At 39.4% G+C, this 13,872-nt stretch overlaps 1 protein-coding gene across 4 annotated transcripts in view; it reads right to left on the reverse strand.

Moving 5' to 3' along the window:
- DOCK4 (dedicator of cytokinesis 4) overlaps positions 1-13,872 on the reverse strand; it is a 447,327-nt gene that overhangs the window by 58,420 nt on the left and 375,035 nt on the right. For all 4 annotated transcript variants that reach the window (XM_087429682.1, XM_087429692.1, XM_087429686.1 and 1 more), the window contains exons 31-32: positions 2,785-2,933; positions 1,022-1,107 (exon numbers count right to left, since the gene is read on the reverse strand). In XM_087429682.1, coding sequence (XP_087285808.1) covers positions 1,022-1,107; positions 2,785-2,933 — 235 coding nt within the window. The remainder of the gene's footprint in view (positions 1-1,021; positions 1,108-2,784; positions 2,934-13,872) is intronic.

Below are 13,872 nucleotides of genomic sequence, written 5' to 3' on the forward strand. Positions count from 1 at the left end.
GAAATCTATCAGCCACTAATAATGCTTTTCAAACCTGTATATTAATATATCTACTTTTTAAAATTAATGATCATAAAATGAATTACAGAATTTTGTTTCGGCTATAAGTTCTAAAGCATTAATATTTAGCTTCAGGTGACACTTGGGCATAAATACAAGTAAAAGTGTATTTTGTAACAGAAGAATGTATTGCTGAATTATTTTTGCACTTCTGAAAGAACTGCAAACATTTTCCAAGCACAGTGAGCTAGTTCTTCCTTCAAAAAGAAACACTTTATAACTATTAGGTTTGAGAATGACTAAGGTCCATAGAAAGCTGTAGAGAAAACAAGTGTTAGAATTAAAATCCTAAGCACTAAAACATTCTCACGTGTCCTCTCTGGCCATTTCACAAGGTGGATGAATACTTGGTACAGGCAATTTATCCTGTGACTGTGATATTCTATCCGTAAGGACAACCTCAAAGTCCCTTTACAACACTCCGTGATTTCTCTATCCTCTATACAAATCCAAATCACAGAATTTACTAAAAATGATTTGCTTCTGTGATGTTCTAATAAGAAACATTTAGAAAGCAATTAATAATATTGAGCGAGCAATCGGTATTGATGAATTAAATCAAGTGTTGAAGAACAGATGCAAACTAGGTTAACTTTCCCAGCAGCACATCAGACAAGGATATCTTGCTTTAGAAAGCACTGCACACCTTTTTTTCTTCTCCCACTCTTAACCTTCCTTAAAATCATTATCTTACAGCCCCAGTTTTAAAATTTTTAGGCATGAAATGAGTGAGATTTGTTATGTAACACTTGTGACCTGTCCTGATCAGAGACTAAAATAAGGAGACACGTCTAATCATCAACCTAATAAGATCCATTCGCCAGAGTTAGGCAATTATCCTTTATTTCACACTCCACAAAGACAAAGCACTCCTGTGAGACCCAAGCTGTCTTTGTAGCTCTCAGCTGCTTAGCACTGACACCAAATCCCCTGAATAGAATGAGAGAATCATATTACTCACATACTGTTGAAGAGCTCACGGTATGTTTCATCACCTTTGCCTTCTGACATCAGGCTATCCAGTTTGTCAATTAGCTTGGCTTCCACCTGAAACATACCCAAGTATTACTCTCTCTTTCCCCCCCTTCACAAGTAGGATTTCTAGGTAAATTGAAACATATTTATATCCGCAAGGGGAAAAGCCACAGTAAATTTTGTGAAAGTGACATTATCAGCTGTGGTTAATAGTAGACACCCCCCCTTGGAATTCTAGGGGGCTAATTTAGATGGAGCAACATGACTTCAAACTCCCAGCGGGGTACCATTTGCGGCTGCCAAAGACATCTATCTATTTGTTGATTCAAACACAAATGCTTGCAGTCCAGCTTAAACGTTTGAATTCTTTTTTAGGAGCTATAAAAACTGGCAAGTCCTATTTCTTTTTTTTTTTTTTAAATCACTATATAAGAACATCCACAAACATTAATTTAAATCTTTGATGTGTTTTATATCTCTTTTCTTTCTCAAAACAATTCGAGATTGCACTAAATCTCTGCTGAAGTTGAGAATTTGTCCTATCCATGTACAGATGGTAGATCCATAGAAACATTCTAAGTCAGCAACAAACAGTATGAGAGAGAAAGGACATATTTCCCGTAAACTGTAGTCAAAACATTTATATTTTCAAGAACATAAATCCTTTAGGACTTGAGTATCAGGAAGGCAGAAATATCCCTTCATCAATCTGAGGCAGAATACAGAAAATGAAAAATCTCTGCATGGTCAGAGAGAGTTAAACAACTAAAGTTGGGGGGGACATTTGACTTTGTCAAAGGACTAAGCCCAATTATTCCTTTGAATCAACTTTCAATAAAAGGATAAAGACAAAAGGGAAAGCGGGTCCCCTCCCAATATAATTTTAAAATAGCCTTTCATTCACCTGTTAGCTTTCTTGAAAAGAAATGTAGATATTGGTATCTAGGCTAGGGTTTTGGTAATAGGAGGGTTCGCTGTATGATTCAGCTTGCTCACACAGTTGCCAGTCATTTCTAAGATTTGAGAAAGTCTTCATATGGCGAAGCACGAAGGAGGGCCAAATCTTGCACACAGGTTAGGTTAGTGCAGTGACTGCAAACAGATAGTAGGCCTACTACCTCCAACTTGAGTGACTTGTAACGGCAAAAGCAGATGATTTCTCAGGACATCTGGTTTTGAAATAAGAACATCTGTCTTTCCAAGAGTGGAGCAGAGTTATTAGAACCTATGTCAATGAGAAATGATAGGCTCATCTTCTCAGACTTTCCTTTGCAAGAATTTCCTCTGCTTTCCCTTTAAATTTATTCTCGATGCTTCAAGCAAAGAGCAACAAAACATATTGCGCATCAAATGCTCAAAGCTAAGCCATTCACCAAATACAATGTGCAGACCAGTGAGAGCTCAGTGATTTTAAGAATCATTAACCTTCTGATTCCTCTGTGTTGTGTCCAACTGGGAGCAAATAAAGTCTCTGCCAGTTCTTAAACAGAGACCTGGGGAATCACAGAAGTTTTTAGCTTACAGGGAATGAAATGGCTTTTCAGGGCTTCCCCGGAGGCTCAGGGGAACATAGGACCAGAGAGGTGTTCAAGGCCATGTGGATTGGGAGCCGGCAGGCCAGGCTGGAATGTGCGTTCCTTGATGGCTGGTTTGGTGCTCAATTCCCAACTCAGAGTTGAATCTGGGAGCTCAGAGATGCTTGAGGGAACTGCAACTCTTCCAACTGCTCTGAGGAGCACATCTGCCTACCTGTTTAAAATTGCCGCTCCGCCTCTGCTCCCAGTCCATCATATCATGAAAAATAGGAATCATGACATTCCGGAGATCTGGCTGGGGTATCAAGGTCACTTCTAGGAAGGGACCAATCAGGGCAGGGATGAAGTGAAGCTTGTGTTCTCCTAAAGTGAATAAAAATTTGTGTTTCAGTATATTTAGTCTTAAGATTTCAGAAAATTAATATTATGAAATTTATTTAAAACTATTGCTACAAGTATATTCAGTTATAGTTGTCTCCCCAAGCAAAAAAATATTTCCCTAAGCAGATATATAAACAGTAAATTTCCATGTGTTGATTAACATTTCTCCATCATTTTTTATTAAAACACGAGCGATTTACAAAAAGCCATGCAATACAATTAAAAATTATTTAAATCATCAGGAATTGGTTATATATACTATTGTATATTCACACATTACAATTTTTATGCAGTCATTAAAAATGAGGTTGAAGAAGGATAACATAGGCAAAGTTTTTCAATATAATTAACTGAAAAAGCAAGGTACAATATAGTATGCACAGACATATCTTTCATTTAAAAACATCTATCTGGGGGCGGAGTCAAGATGGCGGCGTAGGCAGACTCTGAACTCACCTCCTCCCGTGGACACAGCCAATTTACAACTACTCGTGGAAAAATTACCCCTGAGACAGAACTGAAAACTGGATAAGAGGAACTCCTGCAACAACGGACAATCCTAACTGGGGTAGAAGAGGCAGAGACTCCCTTCTGGAGAGGAAAAACGCCACCTTCACAAGCCGCCAGCTTCACGGCCGCCGGGAGCAGCTCACAGGTACGCAGCCTCCCTGGAGGCGCGGGGCCCTGAGCCGGGGAGCGCCCCCGCTGCGGGCATTTTGTGGACCCAGCACAATTGAGACCAGCAGCATAATATCTGACTTTGCCTGCTACTAAAGCATTGGGTAGCACTCCCAGAAAACCCGGTTCACAAAGAAACTAAAACTGGCTCTTAAAGGGCCCGCGCACAAACTCACCCGTTCCAGAAAGCATCCTAAAATCACCAGAAAGAAAGGTGCACAGTGCTTCGGTGACAAGAGACTCACCTAATAGGCCCTGAGTGCATCTCGGTGAGGGGTGAGACCTCTCCAGGGACTGGGACATTGGCGGCGGCCATTGTTGTGGCCTGGTGTGAGCGTGCTGACACAGACGCCATTGGAGTTCTCCCTGAGACCTGCTAGCCCAGGGTCTGCTCCACCCGCTAGAGCACCGATTTAATCCAGCTCAGCCAGGGAAGGCAGCCCACCCTAGAGACTAGCCCCACCCAACAACAAGCCCTCAGGCAACGTGTGGGCCTGCATAGATTGGTGACTGGATGCTCTGCAGCCTGGCAACTGAGCTGACTTGAGCGGGGCAGGGTGTGCACAAGGAGCGGGTGGAGAGTGTGGGGCGGTGGCAGAGTGTGTGGGGCTCCCGCCTTGGAGAGACTGGGTCCGCTTGGGGAGGTCGGGGCGCTCACACGGGGCAGGACTGTGTTGACTGTGTGTGTGGACCTGTGGGCAACAGGGCTTGTCAGATGCAGAAGGCTTGTACTTCTCAAAGACTCACATAGGAGGTTTGCTCCACCTTCCAAAACCTGAAACAATTGGGTGCTCCTGTGCCTGAGGCCAGCCCCACCCAGCTGCAATCCTCAGAGAGCTGACAAGAGACCTAATAGGCTAGAGGCTTACAGCAATTCTAAGGCCCTGAGCCTAACAACCTGCCACGCTGGGGGCCTACTCACTTAAAAGAAATACTGCAACACAAATGTGGTATTAGAACTTGCAGCCAACTGTGCTGGGGCTCCCCACAGCTGATAAAGAGACTGAAGGGCCCACAACAACTACAAGCAGCTGAGCATTACAACAGCTGGCCAGGAGCATAACTCGGCCTCCCTGGGCGCCTACAGGGAGAGCAAACAGGCCACAGCAGAAGGATACACGTAGCCCACATAGGGGTCACCCCTGGAACATTGAGAACTGAGGGAAGCACACTGGAAGCCTCCTAAGCCATCACTTACATAAGGTCACCTATCCAAGAGCAGGAGACGTAGCTGACCTACCTAATACGTAGACACAAGCACAGGGAAAGAGGCAAAATGAAGAGGCAAAAGAATACATTCCAAGTAAGGGAACAGGACAAAACCCCAGAAAAGGAACTTAGTGAAACAGAAATGAGCAACCTACCCAACAGAGAGTTCAAACTAAGAGTGTTAAGGATGCTCACTGATCTGGGGAGAAGAATAGATGGACTCAGTGAGAATGTCAACAAAGAAATGGAAGATATAAAAAGAACCAAGCAGAACTGAAAAATACAATACTGGAAATGAAAAACTCATTAGAGGGACTCAAAAGCAGAGTAGAGGATACAGAAGAACGGATCTGTGAGCTGGAAGAAAGACTAGAAGAAATTACCCAAGGTGAACAGGTAAAAGAGAAAAGAATTAAAAAGAGTGAGGACAGTCTAAGGGACCTCTGGGACAACATCAAGCGCACTAACATCCGTGTTATAGGTGTCCTGGAAGGAGAAGAGCGAGACAAGGGGGCAGAGAATCTATTTCAAGAAATAATAGATGAAAACTTCCCTAACCTAAGGAAGGAAACAGACATCCAGGTACAGGAGGCACAGAGAGCCCCAAACAAGATAAACCCAAAGAGGCCCACACCAAGACACATCATAATCAAAATGTCCAGAATTAAAGATAAAGAGAGAATCCTAAAAGCCGCAAGAGAATGTCAAGTTACATACAAAGGAAACCCCATAAGGCTATCAGCTGACTTCTCAGCAGAAACCTTACAGGCTAGAAGAGAATGGCATGATATATTTAAAGTGCTAAAAGGAAAAAACTTACAGCCGAGAATACTCTACCCAGCAAGGTTATCGTTCAAAATGGAAGGAGAGATCAAAATTTTCCCAGATAAGCAAAAATTAAAGGAGTTTGTCACCAAGAAACCAGTGTTACAAGAAACGTTAAAGGGACTGATTTAAGGGGAAAAGAGAAGACCACAAATAGGAAAAATTATCTATTTCCACGATTAGAACGTAATGGATACAAATGCACAAAAAAGAGGTTGGATATGATATCAAAAACATAAAAGGAGGGAGGAGGGTAGTTAAAGAGTACAGCTTTCAGACAGAGGTCAAACTAAAGTGACCATCAATTCTGTATAGAAGAAGTAAGGAACAGAGAAGGACTACTAAAACACTGAGGAAAAAAAAAAAGTTAAAAATGGCAGTAAGTACATACTTATCAATAGCTACTTTAAACGTCAATGGACTAAATGCTCCAATTAAAAGGCATAGGGTGGCTGACTGGATAAAAACAAGACCCATATATATGCTGCATACAAGAGACACACTTCAGACCTAAAGACACTCACAAACTGAAAGTGAAGGGATGGAAAAAGATACTCCACGCAAATGGCAATGAAAAGAAAGCTGGGGTAGCAGTACTCATATCAGACAAAATAGACTTTAAAACAAAAACTGTAAAACGAGACAAAGAAGGGCATTACATAATGATCAAGGGAACAATCCAACAAGAGGATATAACACTTGTAAATATCTACGCACTCCAATGTAGGTGCACCTAAATATATAAAGCAATTATTAACAGACATAAAAACAGAAATAGACAGTAACACAATAATAGTAGGGGACTTTAACACTCCACTTACACCAATGGATAGATCATCCAAACAGAAGATCAATAAGGAAACATTGGCCTTAAATGACACACTAGAACAGATGGACCTAGTAGATATATACAGAGCATTCCATCCAAAAACCGAAGAATACACGTTCTTTTCAAATGCACATGGAACGTTCTCCAGGATTGATCACATATTAGGCCACAAAACAAGTCTCCATAAATTTAAGAAGATTGAAATAATACCAAGCATCTTTTCTGACCACAAAGGTATGAAACTAGAAATCAACTATAGGAAGAAAATCAGAAAAGCCACAAATACATGGAGATTAAACAAAATGCTACTGAACAACGACTGGGTTAATGAAGAAATCAAAGAAGAAATCAAAAATACCTGGAGACAAATGAAAATGAAAATACGACATGCCAGAATTTATGGGATACAGCAAAAGCGGTTCTAAGAGGGAAGTTTATAGCAATACAGGCCTATCTCAACAAACAAGAAAAATCTCAAATAAACAATCTAACAATGCACCTAAAGGAACTGGAAAAAGAAGAACAAACAAAGCCCAAAATCAGTAGAAGAAGGGAAATAATAAAAATCAGAGCAGAAATAAATGAAATAGAGACCAAAAACAATAGAAAAATTAATAAAACCAAGAGCTGGTTCTTTGAAAAGATCAACAAAATAGACAAACCTTTAGCTAGACTCACCAAGAAAAAAGAGAGAAGGCACAAATAAGTAAAATCAGAAATGAAAGAGGAGAGGTTACAACAGACACCTCAGAAATACAAAAGATTATAAGAGAATACTATGAAAAACTATATGCCAACCAATTCGACAATCTGGAAGAAATGGATAAATTCTTAGAATCATACAACCTTCCAAAACTGGATCAAGAAGAAGTAGAGAATTTGAATAGACCAATCACCAGTAAGGAGATCGAAACAGTAATCAAAAACCTCCCCAAAAATAAAAGTCCAGGACCAGACAGCTTCCCTGGTGAATTCTACCAAACATTCAAAGAAGACTTAATACCTATCCTTCTCAAACTCTTCCAAAAATTGAGGAGGGGGAAGCTCCTAACTCATTCTCTGAAGCTGACATTACCCTGATACCAAAACCAGACAAGGACAACACAAAAACAGAAAATTACAGGCCAATATCACTGATGAACATCGATGCAAAAATCCTCAACAAAATACTAGCAAATCGCATACAACAATACGTTAAAAAGATTATACACCATGATCAAGTGGGATTTATTCCAGGTATGCAGGGATGGTTTAACATTCGCAAATCAATCAACGTAATACACCACATTAATAAAATGAAGAACAAAAATCACATGATCATCTCAATAGATGCAGAGAAAGCATTTGACAAGATACAGCATCCATTTATGATAAAAACTCTGAATAAAATGGGTATAGAAGGAAAGTACCTCAACATAATAAAGACCATATATGACAAACCCACAGCTAATATCATCCTCAATGGTGAAAAACTGAAAGCTATCCCTCTAAGAACAGGAACCAGACAAGGATGCCCACTGTCACCACTCCTATTTAACATAGTACTGGAAGTCCTAGCCAGAGCAATCAGGCAAGAGAAAGAAATAAAAGGGATCCGCGGGCCGGCCCCGTGGCTTGGCGGTTAAGTGCGTGCGCTCCGCTGCTGGCGGCCCGGGTTCGGGTCCCGGACGCGCACCGACGCACCGCTTCTCCGGCCATGCTGAGGCCGTGTCCCACATACAGCAACTAGAAGGATGTGCAACTACGACATACAACAATCTACTGGGGCTTTGGAGGGGAAAAATAAATAAATAAAATCTTTAAAAAAAAAAAAAAAAAAAAAAAAAGAAATAAAAGGGATCCAAATTGGAAAGGAAGAAGTGAAACTGTCACTATTTGCAGATGACATGATTTTATATATAGAAAACCCTAAAGAATCCACCAGAAAACTTTTAGAAGTAATAAACGAATATGGGAAAGTTGCAGGATACAAAATCAACATACAAAAATCAGTTGCATTTCTGTACACTAACAACGAAGTAGCAGAAAGAGAAATTAAGAATACCATCCCATTTACAATTGCAACAAAATGAATAAAATACCTAGGAATAAACTTAACCAAAGAGGTGAAAGATCTGTACAATCGAAAACTATAAAACATATCTGAAAGAAATTGAAGAAGACACAAAGAAATGGAAAGATATTCCGTGCTCTTGGATTGGAAGAATTAACATAGTTAAGATGTCCATACTTCCTAAAGCCATCTATAGATTCAATGCAATCCCTATCAAAGTTCCAACAACATTTTTCACAGAAATAGAACAAAGAATCCTAAAATTTATATGGAACAACAAAAGACCCGAATAGCTAAAGGAATCCTGAGAAAAAGAACAAAGCTGGAGGTATCACACTCCCTGATTTCAAAATATACTACAAAGCTATAGTAACCAAAACAGCATGGTACTGGCACAAAAACAGACACAGAGATCAATGGAATAGAATCGAAAGCCCAGAAATAAACCCACACATCTATGGACAGCTAATCTTTGACAAAGGAGCCAAGAACATACAATGGGGAAAAGAAAGTCTCTTCAACAAATGGTGTTGGGAAAACTGGATAGCCATATGCAAAAAGATGAAAGTAGACTCTTACCTTACACCATACACAAAAATTAACTCCAAATGGATTAAAGACTTGAATGTAAGACCTGAAACTGTGAAAGTTCTAGAAGAAAACATAGGCAGTACGCTCTTCGACATCAGTCTTAGCAACATCTTTTCAAACACCACATCTGACCGGGCAAGAGAAACAATAGAAAAAATAAACAAATGGGACTACATCAAACTAAAAAGCTTCTGCACAGCAAAGGAAACCATCAACAAAACGAAAAGACAACCTAACAATTGGGAGAAGATATTTGCAAACCATACATCTGATAAGGGCTTAATCTCCAAAATATATAAAGAACTCATGCATCTCAACAACAAAAAACTACCAACCCAATTAAAAAATGGGCAAAGACCTGAACAGACATTTCTCCAAAGAAGATATACAGATGGCCAACAGACACATGAAAAGATGTTCAAAATCACTAACTATCAGGGAAATGCAAATCAAAACTACAATGAGATATCACCTCACGCCCGTCAGAATGGCTATAATTATCAAGACAGGAAACAACATGTGTTGGAGAGGTTGTGGAGAGAAGGGAACTCTCATACACTGCTGGTGGGAGTGCAAACTGGTGCAGCCACTATGGAAAACAGTATGGAGATTCCTCAAAAAATCAAGGATAGAACTACCATATGATCCAGCTATTCCACTGTTGGGTATTTATCCAAAGAACTTGAAAACACCAATTTGCAAAGGTACATGCACCCCTGTGTTCATTGCAGCCTTATTCACGATAGCCAAGACTTGGAAGCAACCTAAGTGCCCATCAAGGGACGAATGGATAAAAAAGCTGTGGTATATATACACAATGGAATACTACTCAGCCATAAGAAACGATGAAATCCAGGCATTTGTGACAACATGGATGGACATTGAGGGCATGATGCAAAGTGAAATAAGTCAGAGGGAGAAGGTCAAATACCGTATGATTTCCTTCATTAAGTAGTAGAGAATAACAACAATAAACAAACACATAGGGACAGAGATTGGATTGTTGGTTACCAGAGGGGAAGGGGGGAGGGAGGAGGGTGAAAGGGATAATTGGGTACATGTGTGTGGTGATGGGTTGTAATTAGTATTTTGGTGGTGAACATGATGTAATCTATGCAGAAATAGAAGTACAATGATGTACACCTGAAATTTTTACAATGTTATAAACCAATGTTACTGCAATAAACAAAAAATTTAAAAAAAAATAAAAAAAAAAATAAAAACATCTATCTATATATATCATATATATATGATGATATATATGATGATGATATATATGATGATATATGATATATATATATATCATATATATATGATAGTCTAGAAGATTATATCTGCTAATGTTAACCACAGTGGTTATCTTTGGGTGGAGACATTACAAGTGATTTTTATAAGTGAAAAAGATGGTTCCTATCTGTATTTTATAATTTTTCTTGTGTTTTTTTACGTAATAAACACACAGCCTAAATAAAAATCTAAATGGTGGTCCAAAAAAGGAATATAACAATTTTCCAAAAAGACTACAATGTAGCAATAGCGAACTCAAAATGGTGTATTACCAAGTACTCAAAGGTATGGTATTGATAATTCACAGGAAAGGAACGTGGAGGGTGGGGTGGGCATACGTGATTTCATCTAGCAGATGAGTGTTGAGTTCAGCCCACTACCCCGATCATCTGTCTTAAATCTCAAAGAGTTTCTATTTTTATCATGAGAATACTGCATGCTATGGAAAATGCACTATTTCTTAAGAACTAACCTTCAACATCATGGAGGAAAGCATATGATACTGAAAGCATCCATTTAAAACCCACAGAACGTTGGGAAGCTGAGCAGAAGATGGCTGGCTTCATGAAAGAGGATAATTTCCCCCTTTTATTCTTTTCTACCTTTGATCTTTTGTAGTAAGGGTTGAATACGAACAAAATCATACTCTTCAGGGTTACTTGCCAATTTCGGAGTTACACCCGTTCACATTAATTATTGCTTTCTCAATTTCATTTTTTGTACCAGAAGGCATTAAGGTGGCCACAGAGCTTGGACATATATAAATCCAGGGTGCAAATATACAGTTTAAATTCATATTGACTTTAGAGGAGTTTTTAAAGAAAAGGGAATATGAAAAAAAGAATTTGGAAAGAGAAAAAAAATGATAGATGAGATCAGAGATGGGCAAATCCAAAGAAGTGTTTGTGGAGTTACTGTTTTTGGTGACTGGAAGTGCCTTGGGACATTTCCGCCATCTTCAGAACATGGCCCCTGTACCTTTTTCTCAATGCAACGGGACCTTAGCAGGACACAACTCGCAGGCCCCTGCCTATCTGAACGCCCCTTTACAGCACTGAAGTCACAAAGTCCTTTCCTGTCTCTGTGAGGTTTTATCAGAAGTAACTGCTTCTCATCTCCAAACTACTTATCCATACCCATACGTGTGTGGTAAAACTTGGCTTGTAATTCCTTTTGTTTTCCTATCTTTATTTTTTTGACCCAGGTAATATTTAATCTTTCCTAAGGGACTGCTTACTTTTCCTCATCAGAGCAAGAACACCTCCTTCTTATCCATCAAAAGAAATTTCCTTATGAATCTAACCTTGTATATTTTCCTCCAAAAGAATGAATACTTTCAAGACCAACAAACTTACTGTGGCAGAATACACAGAACCATCAATTCATAGTTTTCTCCCTGTATCCCCCATCCCTCCAACATACATATATCCAGCAGGTAACTAGCAGCCAGCATTTGCAATTCCTTTCCGCAGTTATTTTTGTCAGGGCAGAAAGCAGAAGCAACCTGAACTCAATCACTCTTACTGTCATTTGTAAAAGCCTAAACCCACTCAATGCTTATTCAAGACATGCTGGCAAGTGAGGGGAAGAAAGAGAAAAGGGAGAAGGAGATTCTTGTGGAGACGAAGGCTGGCAAGTCCTGGGATTAGCCAGGCTTACACCTGTTCTGTGACCCTGCCCTGGGAGACGGCTGCAGGGGTTCAGAGTGTAGCCACAGATGCTGTGCCCCAGCAGAGCCACAGACTGAAGGGACCATGTACACAGGACAAAAGCCATCTTGGCATGTGACTAATAACCAGGAGGGCCTCCCTGCTGCCTTGACACGGTGTAAGACATCAAACCTTGACACAGCTTTTGGGTATGTGAGGGTAAAGAGGGAAGGGAGAGGCAAGGAATACAAAATATAACGGAATTTCCCGCCAGCTCGGATAGTTCTCCCATGGCTGAGTTGGTGGAATGAGATTCAGAGCAGCAACATGACGATCTTTGTTTTGAATCTTTCCTGAGCCTGGCATCCTTTGGTCTCTCTAACAAAGAACATCATCAGCATGTACTTATTTTATTTACCACCATTTGCTTGAGTATTTCTGAATCTCTTTTTTAAAAATCTTTCCATTTATAGACATTTTACAACCTGATTTTCTTCTTTTAAAAATTTTTTACTATGAAAAATCTCACATGCACACACAATTATAAAGAATACTAAAACAGATCCCCCCATACCCATCATCTAGCTTCAATAATTATCAACATTTTTGCCGATCCTGTTTCACCTATTGCTACAACTATTTTTTTCTCCAGAGTATTTTAAAGCAAGTCTGAGGCATCATACATATCATTCCACTTGTACACACATCAGTAAGCATCTTTAAGAGGTAGGACATTTCATAAATACAGAATCACAATGTCTTTATCACACCTAACAAGGCAAACAATAATTCCTTAATCTAAAACCCAGCCTCTATTAAAATTTCCCTGATTGTCTTAAAACACGTCATTTACAGCTGCTTTCTTTCAATCACAATCCAAACAAAGTCTATACACTATACTTTGTAGCCTGATTTTCTATCAACAGTAGAGAAGCCACACCTACATTTAAACCATTGTGCAGGAATGCATGGAGATAGCCTTATTTGCTGAAAACACACTTTGGGAACACAGAATCTGTGCAAACGTGAACAGGCTCTCCACCATAGAAAATTTAATTCCTCCCCAATCAGCAAAGCAAAATCTTGAGCTGTGTATGGCAACAGCAAACTAAACTTCATTTAAATGATTTCTCTTTAAACTGCAGATTTAGTGTATTTTCCACATCTCTAATTGTCAGCCACATGGTCTTGTTTTGAAGTATTCAGGGCACCTGCTCCTTGGGTTGTTGGAGTTTTATATTTACGCACACAGAACAGCCTGCTAGGGAAGTATTGATTTTTCTACAGCAGTTACAAGATGCTGTGTTTGCAAATGTGGAAGAAAGAGCCCACAGTATATTCAGTAAGAATGTTAGTTCAACTAAAAATAGAAAGAAAAAACTTAACCTTGCAGCACGATGAATGCCAAAGGTGGGACAGTAGTAAAGACTAACCTCTTTCTTTACGACCATTCTTGTAAGTGTAGGTACAAATGTATAAAATTTTAGGGGAAAATTCATGCCTTACCCCCTCTCTTGACAGAACATTTTTGGTCCTTCTACTTAGAAAACAAAAATACTGAGGAATAACACAATTTAAGAAAAGATCTCACTACTTGGTCTTCTCACTACTTGGTCTTTACACTTCAAAAATAAATTATTTTATCAAAACCACAATTAGATATCACTTCACACCCATTAGGATGGCTACTATCAAAAAAAAAAAAAGTGTTGGCAAGGACGTGGAGAATTTGGAACCCTTGTGCACTGTAAGTGGGAATGTAAAATGGTACAGTCGCTGTGGAAAACAGTATGGCAGTTC

Source organism: Ceratotherium simum, chromosome 1 (assembly GCF_057802395.1).
Source record: "Ceratotherium simum simum isolate JZ-2026a chromosome 1, ASM5780239v1, whole genome shotgun sequence".
Classification (NCBI taxonomy): Eukaryota; Metazoa; Chordata; class Mammalia; order Perissodactyla; family Rhinocerotidae; genus Ceratotherium; species Ceratotherium simum.